Raw genomic sequence first — 23,715 nt, 5'->3', positions numbered from 1 at the left:
AGCTCAGAATCTTTCTGCCTGTGCCTCGATCAAATCCACCAAAATTGCGGTACACCAGCTGCACCACAATTTAGACCTTGTTTCACCTGATCTAAAGTCTAGTCTACTTTTTGTCACCAAATTGTCAGGTGCACTGGTGGGGTGTAATAGAAAACGCCCTCAGAAAAACCACTGTCTACCAAATTCACAAACACAGTAAACTAGACTTGCGCCAGTATGAACATTTTTACGTCAAAAACAGAGCACATGGTTTTGTCACTCATAGTAACAGTTTAGTCACACCACCTGTTTTGTTTTAATGGCGAAAAGGAAAAAAAGGTTTATGCGGTTTGGCTCTAGTAATTCATGTGGACGACACACCTGGCGATAATTAGCACTTAATTGAAGAAATACGCTAATTCTGCCTTTGCGCCGTTTGATTAGAAAGCAAAGCGCAGATTTTTTTTTTTTCAACTTGGTCATCACTTTGTGCCCGCGACTTGTTTATGCGCACGGTAACTCGCTCGCTCGCTCTTGTGGGAATTAACGAAGCTGTTTGATGTGAGCCCAAACGAGAGGAGTGGACCATCCAGGACACATAAAAACTCTTCAGTGCGTTTGGGCCTGGACGCCATGGGGGGGGGGGGCTGCTCAGGCCATTTAATGAAGGAAGCAACAGATAAATACTGTACCCGTGCACCCATCTATTTCCCATCCCTTCATTAGGAATGCGGGTGTGCGAGAGGCAGAAGACACCCTGCACTGGTCGCCAACCAATCGCGAGAGAGAATGCAATTAAAAAGTCAACCATTTTCTATAGTGCTTGTGAACGTGACTGACTGTACATCGACTGATGAGCTGCAATGGAAAAAATGCACCCCTTTAGTGAGATTTGAGGCTCAACAAATACAGTAATATACTTTATAGTATTACTTTTTTTTATTGAACCATAAAAACATGGTGCGATTGTCAAGGAAGAAGGTGATAGACAGGAAGAGTGTGGATATTTTCAGAAGCTGTTGGCAATGTTTAATCGCCATATTTACTGAACTTATTCACACATTGCAGTAAGATTATGTCGTTACACTTGGCTTTCTGGCCATAGGTACAGAATTAGTTAATTTATTTTTAATGAGTTGAGTACTTTTGTAAAATACAACCACCAGGGATAGACTCTCTTGCACTCAGTTTTTTTTTTTTAATGCTCATTAAGGTTATAACAGTTTTAAGTTTTCATTATAGTTAGCTTTTATTTGTTTTGACTCTTTTTTTTAATTATTCAAATTGTTTTAATTAGTCTTTAGAACAGGTTTGTTAGGATTTAGTTTTTGAAAATACTTTATTTATTTTTAATTTTAGTATTAGTTAGTTGTTGTTTTTTTTAATGTATGGTGTATTTGTATTTCTTGACAATAATAAGTTATATGTGACCTCACGAGTCTAAACATGACATTCAGATTAATATTACATTTGTGGGATATGAGTTATGAAGCAAAATCCAGCCATTTTTATCCATCTCAGGGGGCAGCCATTTTGCCATTTGCTGTCGACTGAAGATGACATCAATGTTGCTCAAGGACTCGGGCAAAGACCAATCACAGCTCAGCTGTTTTCTGAAGCCGTGCTGTGATTGGTTGTTTCCTGAGACCTGAGCAACTGGCAAAATGGCCGCCCCCGGATATGGATAAAAACCGCTAGATTTTGCTTCATAACTCATATTACACAAGTGGTAATACTCATCGGAATGTCATGTTTAGACTTGTGAGGTCACATGACTTATTATTGTCAAAAAAATTGGGGGTACACTTCCTCTTTAAGCGTTAGTTCGTCTTGGTTTGGAATGATCATCTCAACTGTTACCACAAACGGCAAAACGACGAGTCCATAAATTGTTGTTTTTTTCCTCGTCCAGGGGCAGGAAGCAGCGCATGTTGCACTCATCATATCAATCTCTCTTCTCTTCTTTACAAGTCGCCAGCGTCAGCGGTGCCAAGAGAGACACAAACGGAGAGCGGATGGATGAGTAGGAGGAAGGAGGAGCGCCCGGTGATGGAAGGATCGGCGGCTCTTCATTTATCCGTGGGACGATAAGAGGAAGAGCCCCAGCTGGGATGGGGTTAATATTTCCCCAGCCTGAAATCATGGAAGGGAGGGTTTTTTCCGCGAGTGAGCCGCCACTGCCACGACTCGACTAGTTAATGGTTTACACGCTGCATCCTGCCACTCAGACGCCATTTTGACTGGGTGACAAAGGAAGGCCTTGCCTCAGTGTCCGAACCCCGTCCTCCATCCATCCCGAGGGGCGACAGGGAGCACAAATGCACAAATACGCAGACGGCGGGAGGCCAACGCTGATGCTGTAAACATGTCTAGTTAACAGGAAGTAGACCCTATGCCAGCGCCGCCGCCGCCGCCTTGACTGACAGGAAGCCCGAGCGCATTTTTCCCCGCTCTAAATCGTCACTAGATTGTCTTTTTTTCGCACCCCCTGAATAAGCAAGTGTAGTGCTGACTCTCCGAAGCTGAAATCCACACAGTGCTTAACACATTTCTTAAGACCACCTGTTCTATTTGTCTCAGCGAGCGTCCAGAAACGTGCTTTAATGCGGACTCTTTCGATTTCAGAAAGAGCTCAACTTGCAGAACCATTCAAACAAAACCCTTTTATTTTTAACTTTCCGGGAATTGTTCCAAACAACTAAAATTGGCATGAATTCATAAATAATAGTAATTAAGCCTCAGACCCCTTTTTTTTCGTACTTGTGTATGAAAAAATTACACCAGGCCCAAGGTTTTTTTAACGAAAAAACTAAAATAAAAAAAAACTATTTCGTTAACGACATAAAAAAAAAAAAAAAACTAATTAAAAAAAAACCCCACAAAAAAACAAAAATAACTCAAAAATGAAATAAAAATTAACTAAAATGAAAATTCCAAAACTATAATAATCTTGGACAGGCCCGATATTTGTCCAGTTTGGTGAGTTTTTGTTTATATTTACGCCCTCAAAAATTCAAATCATGTATACATAATAATAATAATAATAATAATAATAATAATAACAACAACAACAGGTAGCACTGAATGCAGAGATCACACTAATCCATTATTTATACAAATAAAACAATTGTTTTTTTTGTTTTTTGTTTTAATGAATTGATGGAGTTTAACCATCTCAAAATAAAGTTTAAAGCCGATCATGAAATTTTACCAGTTAATATACAAATTAAATAATAATTAAAAAAAGTGAGTACAATTAATAGGAACAGATATTTTCTCCAAAACAAAAAGAACAATGTATTACAACTCATGGCGTCAGTTTATCGAACAATCTGGATTGTAAAACAAAATCATCTCAGTCAATCTGTATTTTTAAAAACTTGACAAAAGCATAATTACTGGGAAAAATACAAATAGTACGAGGACATGCTGCTGAATTATTTTATAGGATTGTTATATTGAAAGCGTCTTGACCGCTCGCTGTCTTTTACTCTGTGTTGATTATTTTTTGTTATTGTTGTTGATCAGGGGCAGATAACAAACATTTTACTTCTTCTGTCCCTTTTCATTTCGCTTTTTTTAATGGAATGAAATAAAATTGAATTGAATTGAATGCCCTCACGTCCCTTTTTTCATGGCCTATCCTCAAAATGGTCATCAAATTTGAAAAATGTCTGACTTCCTGTTCAATACCAGGCATGGTTCCTTGAGACTTTTTCATGCGTCCTTTTATGATAAGACCTGCCCACTGATTTTTTTGTGTTGATCGGTTAAACTGATGGTGAGGGCTAATTTTTCCAAACCTTCCAGGGGTCACTAGTGGGTGAGTTTTGCTGGATTGCGTTTGTAACCCCTGGGTAAGCCAGCTTTTTATGATATAAAAATACGAGACCAAGATAATAATTTGACCACATTCATGTGACCTATAACCTGTACAATGTTGTGTATTGCCTGGTGCTTGACCCTAATAACACTTTTGGATTTAACATCACCTAAGTGCACAAAAGCACCACATGCACACACACGCACAACCCCACAAAAAAACATTTAAGTGTTATTTCATACAGTGCCGCCAAGACAAGGGAATTAGGCAGCCTAGAGAAAGTGTTTTGATTTTGAAATGTGTGCTGCTGATGTGACTCACGCATATGAAAGGCCCATTTAAAAGAGGGGCTGGTGGGGGGTTTGAAACGCGTCTCTTTAGGCTTCCAACACTCTACAGGTTTGAGATCAGAGGCAGGCCTCGTCTGATTGACGAGCGCAGCTTTTAAGACCTGCCAAACGCACTCGCTGCTAAACATCCTCGCCCGATCCCGGCTTGACTCCCACAAGGGAGGGGGCTGGGGGGTGGGATGTCACTCGGTGCGTTCCCCACTGTGACAGCGCCAGGTGGGGAGGGGGGAGATGGTGGCCAAGCACAAGCGATAAGGGACCGGGGATAGTTGTATCACTTTTTATACTTTGATATATTTCTCGGAATCAATACATCATATATAAACAAAACGTATACCAGAGGAAAGACCAAAGTCTTGGGTATATTTTTCGTATTCATGTCATTTTCGTACTTTGTGTCGGTGCAGAGTTATAAGCCATCAAATAGAGGGAGTGAACATGTGACATGTTGCCCCACCAATGGGTAAGTTGTCACACTATATGGGGTAAGATGTCACGTTATAATAAAACGAGGACAAAATTATCCTTGTTCTCCTGTTTTGTTTTGTTTGTTTGCTTTTACAGGCAGAGAAATTGTTTATCATTGATCTTGACAATTTACTATAGTCATAGAGCAAACTTTAATAACATAAAATATCATGAAATAAATTAAAGTCCTTCGGAACTGCTGGCATGTAGGTCATAACTCTCAGCCTCAAATGTCTGTTTTGCTTCCCTTAAACTGGAAATTTGAGATTAAATTGAATTTAAAAAATTAAAGCATTCCTGTTAATGGATGGATGGTTCATTATGAAACTTAAACCAGTCCTGACATGTGGTACTGTAGTTCCAACAACTAGAAAATCCATTTTTATCAATGAAACAACCTAAATTCCTCATTCTTCAGACTCATCATCTGAAGAACAACTCTGGCATACGTAAACAGAGTTGCCAGAGGTGCATTTTTCATTTGCCCATTCTTTACATATGTGACAACAAACCTCAAAATGACTGAGACAAGTTGCCCTAAACGACCATGTTAGCTAAAACTTGCTCTAGTTCAAAGTTAGCTTAAAACAGAGCAGTGACAAGATGTCTGAATCTCTCCTCTAACGAGTCCACATGATTTGCTGCTAGAATTTGTCTATGTACGACGCCTGTTTCAAAATATACGAAGGTGAAAAAATTGACTTTGGGTTGTGCAAGACAAATAACTGGCACTCAACTCAGCTCACAAAATGTGCTCTTCTCTTCTCAGACAGTACACAACCTCTGACCATTTATACGAAGAAAACTAGTACTCCACTTTTTCGTTGCGCCCTCTGGTAGAGAAGAAAACTGCAATGTGACAACTTACCCGTGATACAACTAGCCTCGGTCTCCCCTACTTTTAGTTGCGTGTGAGGCTGCAGGAAAGTATAAGGAACTGCAAGTCGACCTCCACGGGTGGATGATGTCGAGACGATTATTTGTGACTGCGTGCGACATACAATTAGAAGCAATTTTGAGTTTTTATTTTGTTTCTTTTATCCGGTTAACGTATAATTCTGCCATGAGTAACTAACTTGAAGACCTGATGAAAATGTCAAGATTTAACAGCGCATTTTGCTGCGCGTCTAAAGGGCCATTCAGCATAATGTCAAGGTTGACGCTATTCGCCCGATATACGTTTATGCCCTTAATACGCATGTGCTTTAATTATAGTGGCCTGCCTTTTTTTTTTTTAAATGCTCCTTTCACCACTGAAGAAGTGAAAAATGTTTCTCCAGCCGCCAGCATACACAAGAAAGAGCAAAAGTGCGCCACACAACATACATGAAGTACATTTACACAGGTAATCATTTTCAAGGCTACTGTCTAGCTTTCAGGTGCGCGTCCATTAAAGCGTTGCAGACACAACTGTTAGCATTCTGCCGCTTTTTCCCGAATGAGAATTCATGCGAGGGGCTAATATTCAAGTGGCCTCATTTTGCATACATTTCATGGCGAGGCTGCACTTGATTTCGATGCTTAATTTAGATGCGCCATTTGCATGAAGCCGGTTGAGCGCATGCAAATGGCTGGCCTGGCGCACTCTGTGAGCTGGATGTGTGCAAGCCCACTCACTTTTTGGACGACGGCGGAACCTCCAAAGTCAAACGCCCCGCAGGTCCAACTCTTTTTTTTGGGGGAGCGCGTATTGCTTTATGTTGGGCTTTTGGTGTGTTTGTGCAATTTCTGATTCTAAAAGAAAGTGTGAACTAAATTTTAGCCAGTACGTGTGGGGATTTTTCTTTAGCTTAAACTTCCATCAAAAGATGACAGACGTCAGCAAAACGTGTTTGGGGAATCTATGTCCAGAAAGTAAAAACCCTGAAACACTACTCCCAGCAAAAAATTAGCTACGTGCTAACAACCTCACAAGCCTTCGCCACTCAGTGAGAGCCGACCTTAATAGTCGCCATCTGTCTTTTAACAACCCTTTCCCAAACATTTGCGTGTTGTCTCCAAACATCGCTAAAGGTGGCTAAATGCCGCTAATGACAGCGGCGATGCCCTGATTTTTGCCAAGATTTGTCCGAAAAGTTAGCGAATCCAACATTAGCTACATTCACAAGAATTCACCTTGAAAGCAAATTCACATTGAGTGATACCTCAGCTCACGAACATAATTGGTTCCCAGAAAGTGTGTGTAAGGCGAAAAGTTTGTCTTCCGAACATTTATTTCCCATAAGAAACCATTAAAATGAGAATAATCCGTTCCCAGGTCCCTATAAAACATGATTTTCTACTAAATAAGCCTTAAAACTACACAAAAGTCTACCTTATTTTATGTATAATAAATGTGCTATTGTATTGTAATTCAAGAAATAAACTGTACTGTATAATAAAGTCGTTTTATTTACCTTTGTGATGGTAGTTCTTAAGGATGGTAGCAATGGCAGACTTACTTCATTCGCGAGTGTTTATGGAACGGTTGCCGCTCATTCGCGCTTTCGTGCTCACCGGAGCGGAGGAGGCGTGTCCCTTGGTGAACAAGAAAGTGGAGCACTTTAGCGAGTCAACAAAAAGTGAGCACCGCCAACTACTTTCACCTCTTTCCTTGGACTAAACAGCCGTGGCACTATTTTCTCCTTTTTTGAGGCACGTGATAGCACTTTTGCTTTTTTTAGTGGCGCGAACTCCATTGACTACAATGCAAACGCGCCGCCGTCCCTCGCCGTCCCTCGCCGTCCCTCGCTTTTGGTGAGAACGTAGCATTAGGCTTAACACTAGCCTGTGGTGGGGTCTTTTTCGGTCCCATAATAGCAAAAGTACACTCAATATGTTCCAAAATGTCTATCAAACACAAACCGCGTCCGCACTAAAAGAAAGGGGGTGACGAACTGGGACGCCGTGAGCGTGCGTCAGCTTCTCGTGGCCGCCACCGTGGTGTTGTTCGACCGCGTGGTTTGGTTCGTCCGCCGAAAACTAGTTCGTCAGCAGAGACTATATGCTCGCGAATTTAATGTTCTTGAGGCGAAAAGTTCGTGAGCTTAAGCGTTCGTCAGCGGAGGTTTTACTGTATTTGTTTCTAAATTCATGATACACATTTTATTAAACGTTAAACCGTTTTTCTCCATTGCGGTTTTCCTGGGGGTTTTTTTTTGGTCGTGGCCAAAACTGTCTGCTAGAGCGCCTTGTTGTTGTGGCGAGAAAAAGTCCTGCAGTGGGGATATATTCCAGCATTTAAGTGGATATCGTGAAGGTCTAAGAAAGATGCAAAAAGAAGTAGCAACCATGATGACAATGAGCGAGCATTTCAACATGAGAGTGGAGACTTGTTCTAGCCACTGTACACAGTAAACTAATACATCCAGAAACAAGCTCAATCAGGCACTCCCTACCAGTCCTTACCGGGCACTAAAACACACATTCACAGTTCCCCCAGACTTGTCTGCCTCGCTACAGGTGAGCCGTGATTATGGAAGGAGAGACAGAGAGAGAGCGAGTGTGTCAGTGTTTGGCCACACCGAGCCTCCCTTCCCGATGAGAGACACCGGCGGCGGCGGCGGCTGCTGCCAGTGACACGGCTGTCACAGGCACGAGCCTCATTACCGCCGCCGCAAATGTCAAAGCACTAAAGTAATCACTCACTGCTAGGCCGGACACGCGGTCACGCCGCCACGTGTTTTTACAGGGAGAGGGTTAACAACGGTGCACGGAGAAAGACGTCCCTTTCGCTCGTCTTTGGTGTAAAGGCAACGTGCGCGATGGTGCGTGTGCTGCTGTGACAGCAGGCAACAGGTTTTTTTTTTGCAGCCAACTTCCTTCAGAGTCATTACTGTCAATCCGGGATGCTTTTAGCCACATGTCACCGAGTGTGCTATACGACGTATGCACCCAAAAGAAGTTGCCCTCATTATATGTTAAAGCTGTGAGGGGAAATGGGTTATATTTCCACTCTAAACAACCAAATGAGGCGTATTTTTGGACACAGCAGCTATCATCTATTCAAATATTCCGTCAGCTTCAGTTATATAGTGGTACCTTCAAATAATGAATAATAACGTAAGGTAAATATTAGAGCTGTCAAACGATTTAATTTTTTAATCAGATTAATCACATCTTGGAATTTTGATTAATCGTGATTAATCACTGATTTAAAAAGGCTTTTTTTCCCCAACATATTTTGCCCGATAAATTTGAAGCGCACCAGTTATGTGTTAATTTTTTCGACATTTAATGTTATGAGGACGTCTTCAAAAATTTATATCTACTGCGTACGCTCATCCTGCTTTTTCTAGTCAATTAATTAATTACATAATTTAAAATGGGAACCAAATGAACTACGGGATATGTAAACATTTATTAAATGCTTTACTTTAATGCATGTAGTTATGTTTATTGCCCAAATTAGCTACATTAGCATTACATATGTCGCTCAGTGAGTTACAGGGAACCTTTCATTAATGGATTTATTTAAATTTCTACATTATAAAAAAAAATAAAAATAAAAATGATGCTGATACTGAGAACTTTTTTTTAATTTATTTATTTATTTATTTATTTATTTTATTAAGAAATTATGTTGAAAGTTTAGAACACTTTGTTTAGAGTAGAAAACTATTTAAATGTTTAGTTTTTAGTTTAGCTTATAAACCATCCGTCCATTTTCTTGACCGCTTATTGCTCACAAGGTTCGCGGGGGGTGCTGGATCCTATCCCAGCTGGCTTTGGGCAGTCGGCGGGGGTACACCCTAGACTTGTTGCCAGCCAATCGCAGGGCACACAGAGACGAACAACCATCCACACTCACAAGCACACCTAGGGACAATTCGGAGCGCCCAGTTAACCTGCCATGCATGTCTTTGGAATGTGGGAGGAGACCGGAGTACCCGGAGAAGACCCACGCAGGCACGGGAGAACATGCAAACTCCACCCAGGAAGGCCAGAGCCTGGACTCGAACACGAGTCCTCAGAAGTGGGAGGCGGACATGCTGCTAACCCTTATAAATCATAAATAAATTTTTAAAAAGTCAATTGTTTATGTTTAAAATAAAAAGAAAAAAGTAATTATTTTAAATTTTAATGTTAATATTTTCTATTTCACTGCAAATGAATATTGGCTTGAAATATCGGTTATCAGTCTCCTTGATTAACTTTTTTTTTAATGTTTTAGGCGTCCCAAAGACGTATTTATACGTTTTAGTTTTTTGTTTGTTTGTTTGTTTGTTTGTTTTTTATGTAAGAGCATACTTATACACACATAAGTCTTTGATGAAGCCTCTCAACTGCAAAGAACGGTTGCAGAAATTGTAGTTATTACACAAATGGCCAGCAGGTGGCAGCAGAAGCAAAGGAGATCAACCAGGGCTATGTTGAAAAAAAGCTCAATTACTCACAATTTTAAATAGATTTGTGAAAAATGATTAAACGTAGCTATATTCTAATTGCTGCAAAACGGAAATAGATAGAAATATACTTCTTTTTTTTTCCTTGATGAAAGAAGAGACTTTAATCGTTCTTTAGATAGGTTCCATGTTTTGATAGCAATAGAACACAATATTCTGTGGGCCTTGCAAAATCAGTCAAAATCCAGTAAAACAGCCGGGAGCGAACGGGATTGCTTCCATGAAAATGGCTGGGAGCGAATTTAATAATCTGTATCAGCGTTGAAAAAAGAACATTTCTGTCTATCACTCGCAATTATTTAAATACATTATTATTCTAATACTTGTTATTAATGTATTATTTTATTGTTGTTCTTGTAAGTAATTTTTAAAGTTCAATTTTGATATCATTATTTCAATATTTAAAATAATCATGATTATTATTATTTCTATAATCGCCTAAAATGAATTGTTGTTTTTGTTCTTAATTTTACAAATAATTTTAGCATTTTTTTTATGGCTTGAGCATCAGGCTGTTATTGGGCTGCAGCTAGCTGATCCAAACAGAATGGAACATTTGATGACATGGTGTTACATTACGCCCTAATTTCTTTTCACTTTCAACACAAGCACGTGTTTCATCACTGGCTCTCGCGCGCATCACTCCACAAAACAGAAAATAAATCAAAATGTCCGTACACGACTTCCCCAACCGTCCATCCCCAGCTTAAGGCGGAATGTGGATGTTCCAAGGGCATCTGTAAATTGTCCAAAGAAATTGGATGCCAAAGAAGTCATTCAGCTAGCAAGATGTGCACGGCTTCCCATTCACTCGGGATGCGACATATACCGCATGTCCTTTGACATGGTTGCCATAGCGATGGACTTCTTGCCCCCTCGGTTGACTCGGAAGGAAAGCGGAGAAGAGAAAGTACTTTGTTGTGCTCGCCTCATCACCAACACAAATGAGGAAATGGGAAAGCAGAACAACCCGAGACGAGGAATTAAGCACTTTGAAAAATGTTTGCATAACGAGCTCCTTGGCCATGCGAGCGCCTTCTCCGAGTTTTAATCACCTGCGCTCTCCAGACCACCTACACCCTTCTTCATGGTCCGAAGCGGGACCGGCGGCCCGATGCGCGATCCGAGGGAAATTAATTCGCCGAGCCTGATTGCCGTTAGCGCCGTGCGATTATACACCTTGATTACTTGTGCCCACCCCGAGGACCATGACGGGCCCCCCGGTGCAACATTTCGCAAAGGTGCGCATAACATTACGTGATTGCCCCGCAACAGATCCATCCAGAAGCGCCCCGAGACCATATAGACTGTCTCGAGTGGGACTGTGATTATTAATTGGCACTTGAGGTGACCTGATATCCGGAGCTCCAAACGCGGCGAGTGCCTCCGATCCCATCGCTCAAGCAAATGAATTCAGCCAAAGTCATTATTGGATTATTATTGTAGAGGGAGAATTGTTTGGAGTTCAAGCATGGATAACCGGGATGCGGGACTCTCGAGGGACGACGGGAGGCCGCACTTGTTCCACTCCAGGTGGGCTTAAGATGCTGAATGGCCCCGAAGATGAGAAAGGCTTTGACGTGGAGATGGGCCACTTAACTACCTTTGCTATTTACACTGGATGAGAGCGCCTGTTCGCTCTTGACTGATTGTTCATGTTAAATAAAAAAAAAAGAATACACCAACATCCTAATCAATAATTGTGTCCTTGGCGGATACTCGGAAATTGGCGGTGATCTGTTCGTCGCAAAGATTTTTTTAGTGTGCGTCAAACGCGGGCCACATATTTAAGTGGCTCTCGTTGAATTTTTTAGACAGCGGTTTCTTGAGACACGAACAAACGACTTCATTTAGGAATTTTCAAAGACGTGAATTCAACTCAACTCATTTCACACAAAAAACAGCAGTTTGATACACGCTGAAAATATAATTGTTGAACCAATTTAAGATTACAAATTGAATTGTTGACCAACTTTAAAAAAAGAAAATCACTTCAATTGGTAACACGATAGCTGACAGCGATGCTAAGCTAATACCGCTACTTATGAAATTAATTGGTTCTGGAAGAAAGTTCTTAAGTAGAAAATTTTGTAAGTAGAGACGCATTTTCCATGTAAATGCCCAAATCCGTTCCAAGCCTCCCATTCAGACATAAATGTTTTATAAAGCATAAAAATGCATAAAAAATGTAATAAATACATGTTACAATTAGATTATTGCACAATAAATGAGAGTTGTGCATAATGTAAAAAACAAAGAAGAGAGTAAAGAATGAAAATGATGGTCAACCGTTTTTTGCCCTCTTTGGTTCATGTTCTCTCTCAGAAGTGTTTTTTGCCAGGTGTTTTGTAAAGAACTGATCCAAGGATGTTTGCTTTTTTTTTTTTTTTTAAACAATCCTTCGAAAATGTCCAAGGCAAACATCATTTTACTGAGCGATCGCCCGACTGGTGAACACTTTTTCTGGGTGATTCTTTTCAACAAATTCCGAAACTTCAGGTATGGCGAGGCATCTTTTTCCAAAAAAAGGCCCGTCTCGTCACAATTAAAAACTTAGTGTGCCTTCATCAATCACCAATTGTTTGAATTTGTGCACAAATTCGTCGGCCGTTAGTCCATACATTTACGAAAAACGTAACACCTCATGGCCCGAGGGATGAATGACGAGGACGCTGCATAGAGACCGATCTATTATCTATCTATTATCTACGCTCATTGATACATACGATAGAGGTTCCTCTTAGACAATGGGAGGCCAGAACGATGCTAGGTAATAGCCATAGCTGAAAGTATGTTGCGTTCGGTACTGTATTTTTACCTTTCGTATCTTGAAATTTCTTTCGTAACAAGAGGCAATATTTTGCTGTTGAGACGTTTCGTAACTTGAAAATTTCGTTCGTAAGTATTGGTACCACTGTTACATGCTTTCCATTCGGTTTGAAGGGAGAGTTGTCCCTGCCAACATGGCCGCCACATAGGAATGTGAGCCAGCTGTCAGCATCACAACCTGGAAACACGTCTCTGTGGGCAACTAACAAACTTTGACAACTTATTTTCAGTTAGCTGGACACTATTTTCTGTCCGGTATATCCAAAGTCCATTGGTTCTAGCTCTGTTAAGTTAAATCAAGGATCCACTGTATATCCTTTACGAAGAACAACTAATATAACTACAGTTTACCGAGGATTTTTGTTGTTGTTGTTTTTTTAACCAGCTCCATGTACCGTATCTATTTATATTTGTGTCAGTATTATACTATATATATATATATATATATATATATATATATATATATATATATATATACACTATATACTATATTATTATTTTTTACATTTTGTACCATGACCTCATTTCTGTACGCGTTCATAAAATAGAGCACGTGTCAAGATCCGATCCTCGAGTCCTGCAAGTTTTGGACATTTCCCTTCTTCAACACAGCTGATTCATGATCAGATCATCAGCAAGCTCTGCAGAAGCCTGATAACGAGTCTGTTCATTGGAATCAGCTGCACTTCGAGTTGGGAAATCTATAAAACTTGCAGGACTCCGACCCTCGGGGACCCCAGTTTGCCACCCCTGAAATAGAGTCTCGACGACTGTTATTTTACTTTTTTTTGTGTGTTATTTTGGTGAGCTGGAACAGATTAAAGGCAATTCCAGTCATTGCAATGCTGAGAGATTATTTGAGATGTGAGCTTGGTCATGAATTTTATTTTATTTTATTTGTGCCTTCCTTGACTGCGGATGTTTCCGTCAGCTCTCCAATGTGTCCCAATACATTTGTCCGTACAGTGTAGCGAAATCACTGATTAAGTATAAAACATTGTGCAGTGACACATATCCTTCGGAATCCGGGCCAATCTAATCCCTCACTGTCAATTCGAAAGGTTTTCTTAATCTGGAGCCAAAGTGCTCATTTGGTGCGGCAGATAAATGCTCTATATTGATTTATCCAGGAGCAATCCTGCATCAAGCGATTAATTGGATGAGACAATGAAGAAGTAAGAACACATCCGCGCACGGTTCCATTCCGAATACATTAGCAGCACAAGACACACACACAACCTTGAATAACCCTCCCCTCGCCTTCCTCCTCTTCCGGCGGGCCTAATGTTAACATGTTTGCATTTGTAACACCTGGCAGAGATTTAATGGACTTGATGTGCTACCATTCACAGCGGAGGTCCGCGTCGTGAGAAATCTCAGCGGCAGACATATGCCCTTCTTGCGCGATTACTTAATGGCCTCTGCAATTATGCATGTCTGCGGGAGCTGGCAAAATAAATGTCAGTGGCAGGGAAAGAACTCATTTATGTCCTTTTTTTTTTTTTTTTTTTTGTGGACTTCGCTGGGACACGCAGTTCGATAAAGACGACATCGGCGAAGCTATATTGAGCACCATTTACAGTATGCAAATGAAAATGTGAGCGCCCAAATGCAGAAATTTCATCGGTGGCCAGAGTTCAACAACTCTTCAGTCTTCAAGTGTTGGGATAATGGTCACAGTGACTGCACATTGCTGCAATTCAAAAAGCTCCACTATCCATCGCTGGACAGCTTTTGCCACTAAAACAACACGCAGAAATGAGTGCGCGTGTGTGCTATTGTGTGATGGCGTGCGTGCGCGTGTGTGTTGCTGTAAGTGTTGATAGACAGCAGAGGATGGAACGTGCAATTCACGGTGCTCCAACTGCGGTGGTGGGAAGTAACCAAGTACAAATAACTGGTAATTGTGCTTGAAATTTTCAAAAAAAAAAACCACTTTTTGTCATGTTAAAACTGGCAGCATAACCTGACAGTGGTTATAGTATTAAAAATCATGTGTCGGCTTTATTTTCTTGATTTAAAAAAAAAAAAAAAAAAAAGTTATATTCACCTTTAACAACTAAAAAAAAATAATAATACAGTTGACCAAACATTAATTTTCCTGCATGCTGTTGTGTATATTTGATATTACTAGATATGGGATTCGCCAAGTGAGGCTCAAATCAAATCTTGCTAGAAATTTTAATGCTGCAAACTGGGGAAGCCAGCCCTAATTTTTTATTTTTATTTTTATTTTTATTTTTTTATTTTTTTGCATGTTCTATGTAGCACCACTAGTGTAAATATGTTATTCTGGTTAATATTGTGTTAGTGGAATATGAATTAAAGGGATACATCACTTATTTAGCCCATTATAGCAATAACAAGTTCATATATTGTCAATAATTAATTTGATACTTTCATTATTTTTCACGTACAAATAGTACCTTTAATTAAAAACACATTTTGCAACTTGCTGTCGACTGAAAATGACATCACAAGGACTCAGGTAACCAATCACAGCTCACCTGTTTCTAGGTTTGGTCATGTGACATTCACAAGCTGAGCTGTGATTGGTTACCTGAGCCCTTGTGATGTCATTTGCAGTCGACAGCAAGTTGCAAAATGTGTTTCTAATGGTACAAATTGTACATGAAAAATGAAAATATCAAATTTATTATAGGCAAAATATGAATGTTTGACTGCCAAAAATGGCTAAATAAGTAAAGTGTCCCTTTAAGTAGCAAAATCCAGCAGTTTTTATCCATCTCAGGGAGCGGCCATTTTGCCACTTCCCGTCGACTGAAGATGACATCATGTTGCTCAGGTCTCAGTTAAAAGCCAATCACAGCACAGCTTCAGAAAACAAGATGAGCTGTGATTGGTCGTTGCCTGAGCAACTGTGATGTCATCTTCAGTCAACAGCAAATGGAAAATGGCCGCCCCCTGAGATGGATAAAAATGGCTGGATTTTGCTTCATTACTCATATTCCATAAACGTAATATGAATCAGAATGCCTTGTTTAATGAGATCACATAACATATTATTGTCAAGAAATGTTTAAGGTTGACTTCCACTTTTATGTTGAGTTTTTAGGTAAGTACCGCACATTACTTAAATGTTTATTATTCGGCCAACTTTTCACTTTTACTTGCTACATTTACATTCAGATATTTCCGATTTTTACATCTTACTGTCTGCGATTGGCTCGCAACCAGTTCAGGGTGTACCCCGCCTACTGCCCAAAGCCAAATGAGATAGGCTCCAGCACCCCCCACGACCCTTGTGAGGAATAAGTGGTCAGGAAAATGGATGGATGGATGGATGGATGGATGGACATCTTACTGTGTCAAAAACATTTTTTTTTTTTTTACTTTTTTCAACTTTCTGAGAGGCTTTCCACACCACGACGATAAGCTCTAGCCACCGCTAGCTAGCTCGCAAGCTAACAGACTATCAGGGCTCCTCTTGGCTAGCAGACGGGCAGCAGGCGGCATTTCCTAGCTTGGGAACTTTAAGAAACAACACTGAGCCGTTCTTAACTATGGCATAGATGCATTTTCGGCTTGTGGGCATAGCTAGCTAGCTAACTGCACACTGTTGTAGAAGAAATGTGCCAAGTTGTAGTTAAGTACATAGTGTGGCTACTTTTGTCACCTTTGTCTGCCTTTTAACACTTCTCACAGTATGTTTGACACTTACGAGTCACGTTCGGCGTCACGTTCTTCCGTCGTCACGTTCTTCCGTCGGTTGAACGGCGTCATGGGAACACGTCTGGCGTAACTAGGTCATGGCTGTTTAAGTCACATCACTACTTGTCGGCTTCTAGAATGACACAGAAAGATAATGAAATATCAGCAAAACGTAAGCAGGAGCAACACATTTGTGCTCAGAATGTGAACATTCACGTAGGAAGACCCGAGCCAAGATTTCAGTTCGGAACCTCAGAACTGCGATGCAGACATGTTAACCACTAGGGCACATTTTTGGCATAAATTTAGTTTGGAAATAGGCGCTGACAGGAAAAAAGGTTTCATGCAAATGTGAAATTGCATTTCCACGCATTTGGGAAAGAAATTAGCCTATCAAATCAATTTCATATTCAATTTCCATTGGTATCCACACAGTAACAGGAGAGCATTAACGCCATTTACAAGGACGATGACATCACTAATTCTTTGTAAGGAAAAAATATAAAAGATAAGAGACCATAATCACTGCCTGTAGTTAAGTGAAAATGACTATCCCTTTCTGTTTGACTAAAAGTGCAAAGCAAAGAATAGCGAGAAGGGATCAAATTATCGCATTGGTGATACACAAAAAAAGTACTCTCGATGTCGATTTTCCGGAGGAGAAGAGAAATGTCATCTTTGAAATCAAGGACGGTTGGAATGGCAGCACCGACTAAAGTTTCCTTTCATGTGCTTGGGTCGGAGGAGACCTTGTGCAGCGACATGCATGAATTTTGGGTGAAAGGGTGGAGCCACAGGATCCTGTGTTAGGGAGCAACTGATTAATCGCCCGATTTTTTTTTTTTTTAAAGAAAACAATAACACAAGATAAATATGCATGCAAACACATCACCCTCCAAAAAAGGGCAAAAAAATAATAAAAAATCGGCCGATTTTTATAATTAGGTACTAAACAATAAAATAATGAAAAATCGGCCGATTTTTGTAATTAGATACTAAACGATAAAGTAATGAAAAATCGGACGATTTTTTCTTTCTTTTTTTTTTTTACATTTGACATTTTTTGGCATTTAAACACACTACTCTCTAAAAACAGGGGCAAAAATAAAAAAAATTTAAAAAAATAATCGGCCGATTTTTTTGTAGATACTAAATGACAAAGTAACGTAAAAGTGCAATCATATCTTTATAGTGGGAAGGGTTAAGGGACCAAAAAAAACAATTAATTGTATTTATTTATTTATTTTAAGGGATAAAAAAACAAAAAACAAAAAAACAATTGTTCGTTGTTTTTTTTGTTTTTTGTTTTTTAATTAATCGAATGATTAATTTAGTATCGGAATTCTATTCTGACAAATATCAAAATCGGCATCAATCTCACAAAAGCCTTTTCAGTCAGGCCCTAGTATTCATTCCGCTGCTCTCATCGGGGATTCAAAGCTGTCGAAAGTGAGAGGCACATTTTGGTTATTTCAAATGATACACCAAGAATAAAATAGCAGCTGGCAGAAAATGTTTATTTTGTTCATCATCTTCATAAAAATAACAACATCAATATCAAGTTCATGTAGAAACTGTGTATGTACAAATTTGAACAGTTAATATAACTTAAGGCGCGTTAAATTACTTTTTTTTTTTTTTTTTTTTTTTTGCAATACCCTGTTGGAGACAATTTCACCAAACTGTCAACTTTTTTTTTGTGTGTGTGTTCAAGTTTCAGCATCTGTCAAAAGTCCTTCATCACTGAACCCGAGCTTGCTTGCAGCAATGTGCGCTACCTGATTACTCGAAAGATGTGCTAGTCGGTCCTAGCTTGATTCAACAAACTTCTGTACATGTGAAATCATTTTTCAACAAGTGCACATGGCGTCGGATGAAGTGCCAAAAAAAGTTCCAGATATCAAACGGTGACATTTCAAATACTGAGTTACTAAACAAGATAGCCCTCGAAAACCAATACATTATTAAGGATTTTAGAACACCCCCAGAAAATGAGGCTCAAATGTCATAAATGTAAAATATACACTCAGCTATAAAAATACAAGGAAGTACAGTAATACAAATATATTTATTTGCCATTAATAATTATATATCTTTCACAATTTGAACAACACAAAATCCAATGACAAAAAACACTGACGGCTAAATGATAGGAAGTATAAACAAACAAGTGTCATCCAAATGGACAACTTTATGGCGAAAACCATAAATATATTAGCTTACATTCATTTTAATAACCCCGAACGCAGAGTGGCGTGATTGGAGGAAGGGGGCGCTATTCCAAGTATTCAAAGGAAAAAAAATCAAATAAAAATCAAACATGCATTGAGCAACATAGTCCAATAACTGGCAAAAAAGAGCAAAAATAGAACATTCTGAGTTGAAAATCTCCATAGAAATCTGCAAGTGCAAACCACCCGTGGGCGATGAGAGTGAGGAGCTGTCCGGATGCAGAGGTGCTGAACAGCAGTCATGCACACAACAGCCACAATTGCCTCCACCAGTGACGGCGACACGTCAAGAGTTCGTCCACTTTCGACCCGTGCGTGGGGACCCTCGCGCTCCATTTTTCAGCCTCGTCGCGCTCTCCATCCAAACCACCCTGGAGTCGTGTCTTCCGAGACGGAAAGATCCTAAAATGTGTGCGTATGTGTGCGCAAAAGAGGGAGAGGGCCGCTCTTCAAATGCCCTCGGGCAGAGCGAAGGGCCACGCGTTGGGAGTCACTTGCGGCGGCTTCAGCTCCATTTTCTCCTTCTGCTTCTGGTGCACGCGTCCGTGCCGCTTGCGCTCGTCGCTGCGGGCGAAGCGCTTGCCGCACACGTCGCACGAGAAGGGCTTCTCGCCCGTGTGGGTCCGGGTGTGCGTGGTCAGGTGGTCGCTGCGGCTGAAGCTGCGCAGGCAGATGCGGCACTGGAACGGCTTGTGGCCCGTGTGGATGCGGATGTGGCGGTTGAGCTCGTCGGACCGCGAGAAGCGACGGTCGCAGCTCTCCATGGGGCAGGTGAAGGGTTTCTCTTTGGGAGGGCCGTGCGAGGAAGAGGAGGAGGCGGACGTGGTCTTGCGGGCCCTGGGGGGCTTGGTGGGGGTGGAGCTAGAGGCGGAAGTGGCGGCGGCGGCGGCGGCACGGGTGGTGTAACTTTGGGCGAAGGAGTCGGGCAGCATGGATGAGTAGAGGATGGAGTCTATGGTGCTGGGTAACGCCGGCGAGGCGTAAACCGAGTCGCACTGATTGGACGCAGGGGGCGCTTCCGGGTATGGCTTCAGGCCCATGGGCGGGGGGAGGTAGCCATTGTACGTGTAGCTCTGGGAGCACGTGTCGGAGAAACACTGCTCCTGCTTGATGCCCCCCTCCACTTTGAACTCCACGTCCGGGTTGGGGCACATGGCGGGGAAGGTGTCCAAAAGTTCCTTCACGTCCATCTGCTGCTCGGGCGGGAAGTCGTTGGACATGGGGAAGGTCTCCGAGTGGAAGCCGCCCTCCAAGCAGTCGGATTTGCAGAACGCCCCCCATTCGTAGCTCTCAAACTCGTTCTTCACCACCACGGGGAAGGAGGCCGCCTCCGACTTGGGCTCGCTTTTGGTGAAGCCCTGCAGCTGGGATGTAGACGGCTCCGGGGCGGGGGGTTCGGCCTGGTCCTGGTTGAACCCCGTCTGGTGGTCGGAAGAGGAGGGAGGGTAGTTGGAGGGTTGCCTCTTGACGTCTCCGAAATGCGCGCTGTCCACTGGGGGCGTGTATGAAGCCCCCCGGCTGCTGGCGCTGTCGGAGAGCTGCATCGTGGATATGCCCACGATCTCGGTGATCATGTTGAGGAGGGTCTCGGTGGTGCACGGCGCCCCCTGAGAAGCTTCCACGTAGAAGCTGCCGGAGTAGGCGAGCGAGGACGGGGTGTAGGCGTCTTTGGGGCCCTCGCAAGGGTTAAACGCGTATTCCGAGTTGGAAGCTTCGGTTTTGAGGGTCGCGGGGGCTCCTTCTGTTGAATCAGAAACGGAGAAAACTTTGTCAAGCCGATTGTTTTGCTTTTTATTAAGCAGCAATGACGCGACGTTACATAAACATGCATGCGCATTACTCGTGACGCTGCGCGGCAAGTGTCGCCGTTTTTTTTGATGTTTTCTATCGCTCCAAACATTCCCTTGCATGCAACATTTACACCCCGGCCGCGTGCAGCGGGACTCACCGTGGCCGAACTGCGCGGGCACCGAGCGCTCCGCATCGCCGAAGGCGTCTCGGTTGTCCTTCCTCGCGCCGGAGTCCATCCCCAGAGAAGAGCCGCTGCAGTTGTCAAACTGAGGGTAAAAAGAATCTTTCGCGTTCAAATCCATGTTGTTCAACATAATGGTGCACTTCAAAAGGTCCGCCTCGAGGATAAATATGCAGGCAAAATCGGCGGGGCTTGTTTTCCTTCAACCCCCTCCTCTTTATTTTTTTGGGGGGGAGGATGGTGTTCGACAAATGATTCCCAAATGTGCTTGTTTTAAATAATAATAATGGGAGGGAAAAAAATCAATATATTCCTTCTCGTCTGTATAGCTCCGCGGTCATTTGCTTGCTGTGGCTCTCACATCGCTCCCCTTATATACACTTCGGCGGCTCCACGGCCCTCCTCCCCATTCATCAGCTCCAGTGAGAGGATTCCCCGCTGCGTGTAAACTTCATGCCCATATATGGACAGAGGATGTGACGAGCCTGTCCTCTTCCTCTCCTCCCATCCTGGCCCTCCCCTCCTCGCCTGGACCATCAAGGATGGAGACTGACGTTGCAACAAGTGGCCACCCGTGCTACCCGGGAGGGGGGGCAGCCTTGAGTTCATCATCCCGAACATATGGCTGACATGATGAAAAGCGGCTGTGGGAATTCCTCCAGGAAAAGATGAGACATGATGCAGATAGAAGAAGAAGAAAGAGGACTACAATAACCACTGGTCATCACCAGGGATGCACAGAGATAGCCTACCCTGTTAAAAACCCATACATTTTAAACACATTTAAATGTGTTTTTTTTTTTTACTCATTCACTGCCATTGACGGCTAAAGACGTCAAATATCTATTTTTCCTATGCTGGCAGTGAATGAGTTAAATACTATGGTTGAACGATTTTTATGAATAATCAAAAGTGCATTCCCCTCTCAATATATGATTATTTTTTCATGGTTTCGTTCCCATGGTTTTTTTTTTTTTAAAAAAAAAACAAGCAATAAATTAATCTGTAACAATATCAGATTTATTAATATTATAAATAAACATACACATAAATACTGTCCCCTCCAAATGTATCGGAAAGGCAAAGTCAATTCCTTTGTTTTAGTTGGATAGTGAAGACATTTTGAGTTTCAGATCAAAAGATGAATGAGACAAAAGTTTAGAACTGCAATTTTTATTTCATGGTATTTTGTTTTAAACTCAGGAGAGCCCAAGAAACAAAGAACCGAAAGAGGTGTCACTAAAGGCCTGGGAAAGCATTTCAAGTGGAGAATGCAACAGTCTGCTATCGTCACTGGGTTGCAGGCTAGCAGGTGGGTTAGCAGCCTGCTGGTTTGCCTATTGACTAAGTTTCGACCCAGGTCACATGAGTTTGAGCGTCGAACAGGACCACACCGGACAACCGTCGTCACAATAAGCCAAAAATACTACGCACAGTTTTCATTTTAAACACCCTATAAAGTGATTTCAGTCAATTGTTTCTAAATACTCAACATGTTGTGTGTTGAGTAAAAATCAATACAATACATCAAATATGTTTGAGGATAAGTGCTGACAGCATGAGAAATGACTGAGAACAATTTAGCACTGAATTGTTGATATACAGTACAACATTTTAATATTTTTCACCATTTCAGTTGTCCGGATATTTAGCAGGTGGCTACAAACAACCAAGCCCAAGTGTCTGCTAATAGTCCCTACTAAATAAATACCCCACATTCCAGACAACCCAGCCGTCGGTCCGCTCGCTAATGTGCTAGCACGCTAGCCTGCTAAGTTTCATGGATCCACAGACAACACAAGGTGAGGCGGTGACTTAGTGGACAACAGTGATCTCGCACTGCTAGTGACCTCGCTAACCGGCTAATACACACAGATTCATTTTACTAAATTGTAGTGTACATTTGCTAACATTAGCTTTGTAACTTTTATTTATAACAAAACATATGGTACTGTGATTTAAAAAAAAAAAAAAAAAAAGTAAATATTGCAAATGTATGTCTGTAGATTGATACCTAGCAACAAGAAGCTAATCTTATCTGACAGATTCATTTTACTAAATTGTAATGTAGTATCAATTTCCTAACATTAGCTTACGGTCTTTTATTTATAACAAAAGACTAGGTACTGTGATTTAAAAAAAAAAAAGAAGGAAGTATTGCAAATGTTGTATGTCTGTAGATAGATACCTAGCAACAAGAAGCTAATCTTAGCTGATGGAATTTGAAAGCGTATTACTTCCCTTCGACAGTATTATAAATTAATGTTAGCTAACGTGTCGCTATGGATGGAAGGACGGACAGCTAGATAGATGATAGACTGATGGAAAGACAGATGTACGACTTAATCATGATTACCAATGTCCACATTCAACAAAGCTAACGAAAATTCAGATCGAGAACAAGAAATTCTGACAGACGTCTGTTGCCCATTTAAACCGTTTCCTGTCTTCCGTGGATTGCATTTTGATCGCTCCCGAGCTGAGGCCAAACTGCACATTTTCAGCAGTTACAGTGATTGACTCTCCCTTGGCAAAGCCTTCCTCCCTCTCGTGCCGTGGCAGTAAATTGCGGGTCGCTCACAAGCCTCATCCGAAAACGAACTCTTGGCCTTTGAAAGCATCGGAGGGAGTCGATAACACCCCTGATGTGTTCAGTGGTTGAACCCAACCGTTCACGTGACATTTCAACCCCCAGCGCGTTTTTTTATTTTGATTTTTTCCTCTTCTCTCTTTCGGCATCTGTTGCCGGGTGAACTCGGCGGTCACGCTTCCTACTACACAAAGTCGATACTCTTTTATAGGCCGCCGCGATGTGCGGCGGAACTCTCGCTCAGGTGCCGCCGCAACAGGACGGCGGTGATACACATAAACACACGGACCACTTGCTTACTCTTTATTTCACGTAGGAAAATGCTCAATTTACGTGTGCATTCATATGAATGGAATGCGCCGTTGCAAAGAAATCAATCCGAGCACACCTCAGAGGACGATGTTAAGTTGTAACCAC

At 41.6% G+C, this 23,715-nt stretch overlaps 2 protein-coding genes across 2 annotated transcripts in view; both read right to left on the bottom strand.

Annotated features, from left to right (window-relative positions):
- fbxo41 (F-box protein 41) overlaps nt 1-16,534 on the bottom strand; it is a 65,755-nt gene extending 49,221 nt beyond the window's left edge. Inside the window, exon 1 of the mRNA XM_077524888.1 lies at nt 16,516-16,534. The gene's annotated coding sequence lies outside the window, so the exon portion shown is untranslated. The remainder of the gene's footprint in view (nt 1-16,515) is intronic.
- A 1,474-nt stretch (nt 16,535-18,008) lies between these two features.
- Nucleotides 18,009-21,078, bottom strand: LOC144020783 (uncharacterized). The gene is made up of 2 exons (XM_077524571.1): nt 20,685-21,078; nt 18,009-20,477 (listed from the first exon to the last, which is right to left on the bottom strand). The coding sequence occupies exons 1-2, from the start codon at nt 20,839-20,841 to the stop codon at nt 19,186-19,188; spliced, it is 1,449 nt and encodes a 482-aa protein (XP_077380697.1). The 5' UTR covers nt 20,842-21,078; the 3' UTR covers nt 18,009-19,185.
- Nucleotides 21,079-23,715: the final 2,637 nt, after the last annotated feature.

The sequence above is a fragment of the Festucalex cinctus genome, chromosome 6 (genome assembly GCF_051991245.1).
Source record: "Festucalex cinctus isolate MCC-2025b chromosome 6, RoL_Fcin_1.0, whole genome shotgun sequence".
In the NCBI taxonomy this organism is placed as follows: domain Eukaryota; kingdom Metazoa; phylum Chordata; class Actinopteri; order Syngnathiformes; family Syngnathidae; genus Festucalex; species Festucalex cinctus.
Note: the sequence above shows the minus strand (reverse complement) of the source record. Positions and strands in the feature narration are given on the sequence as shown.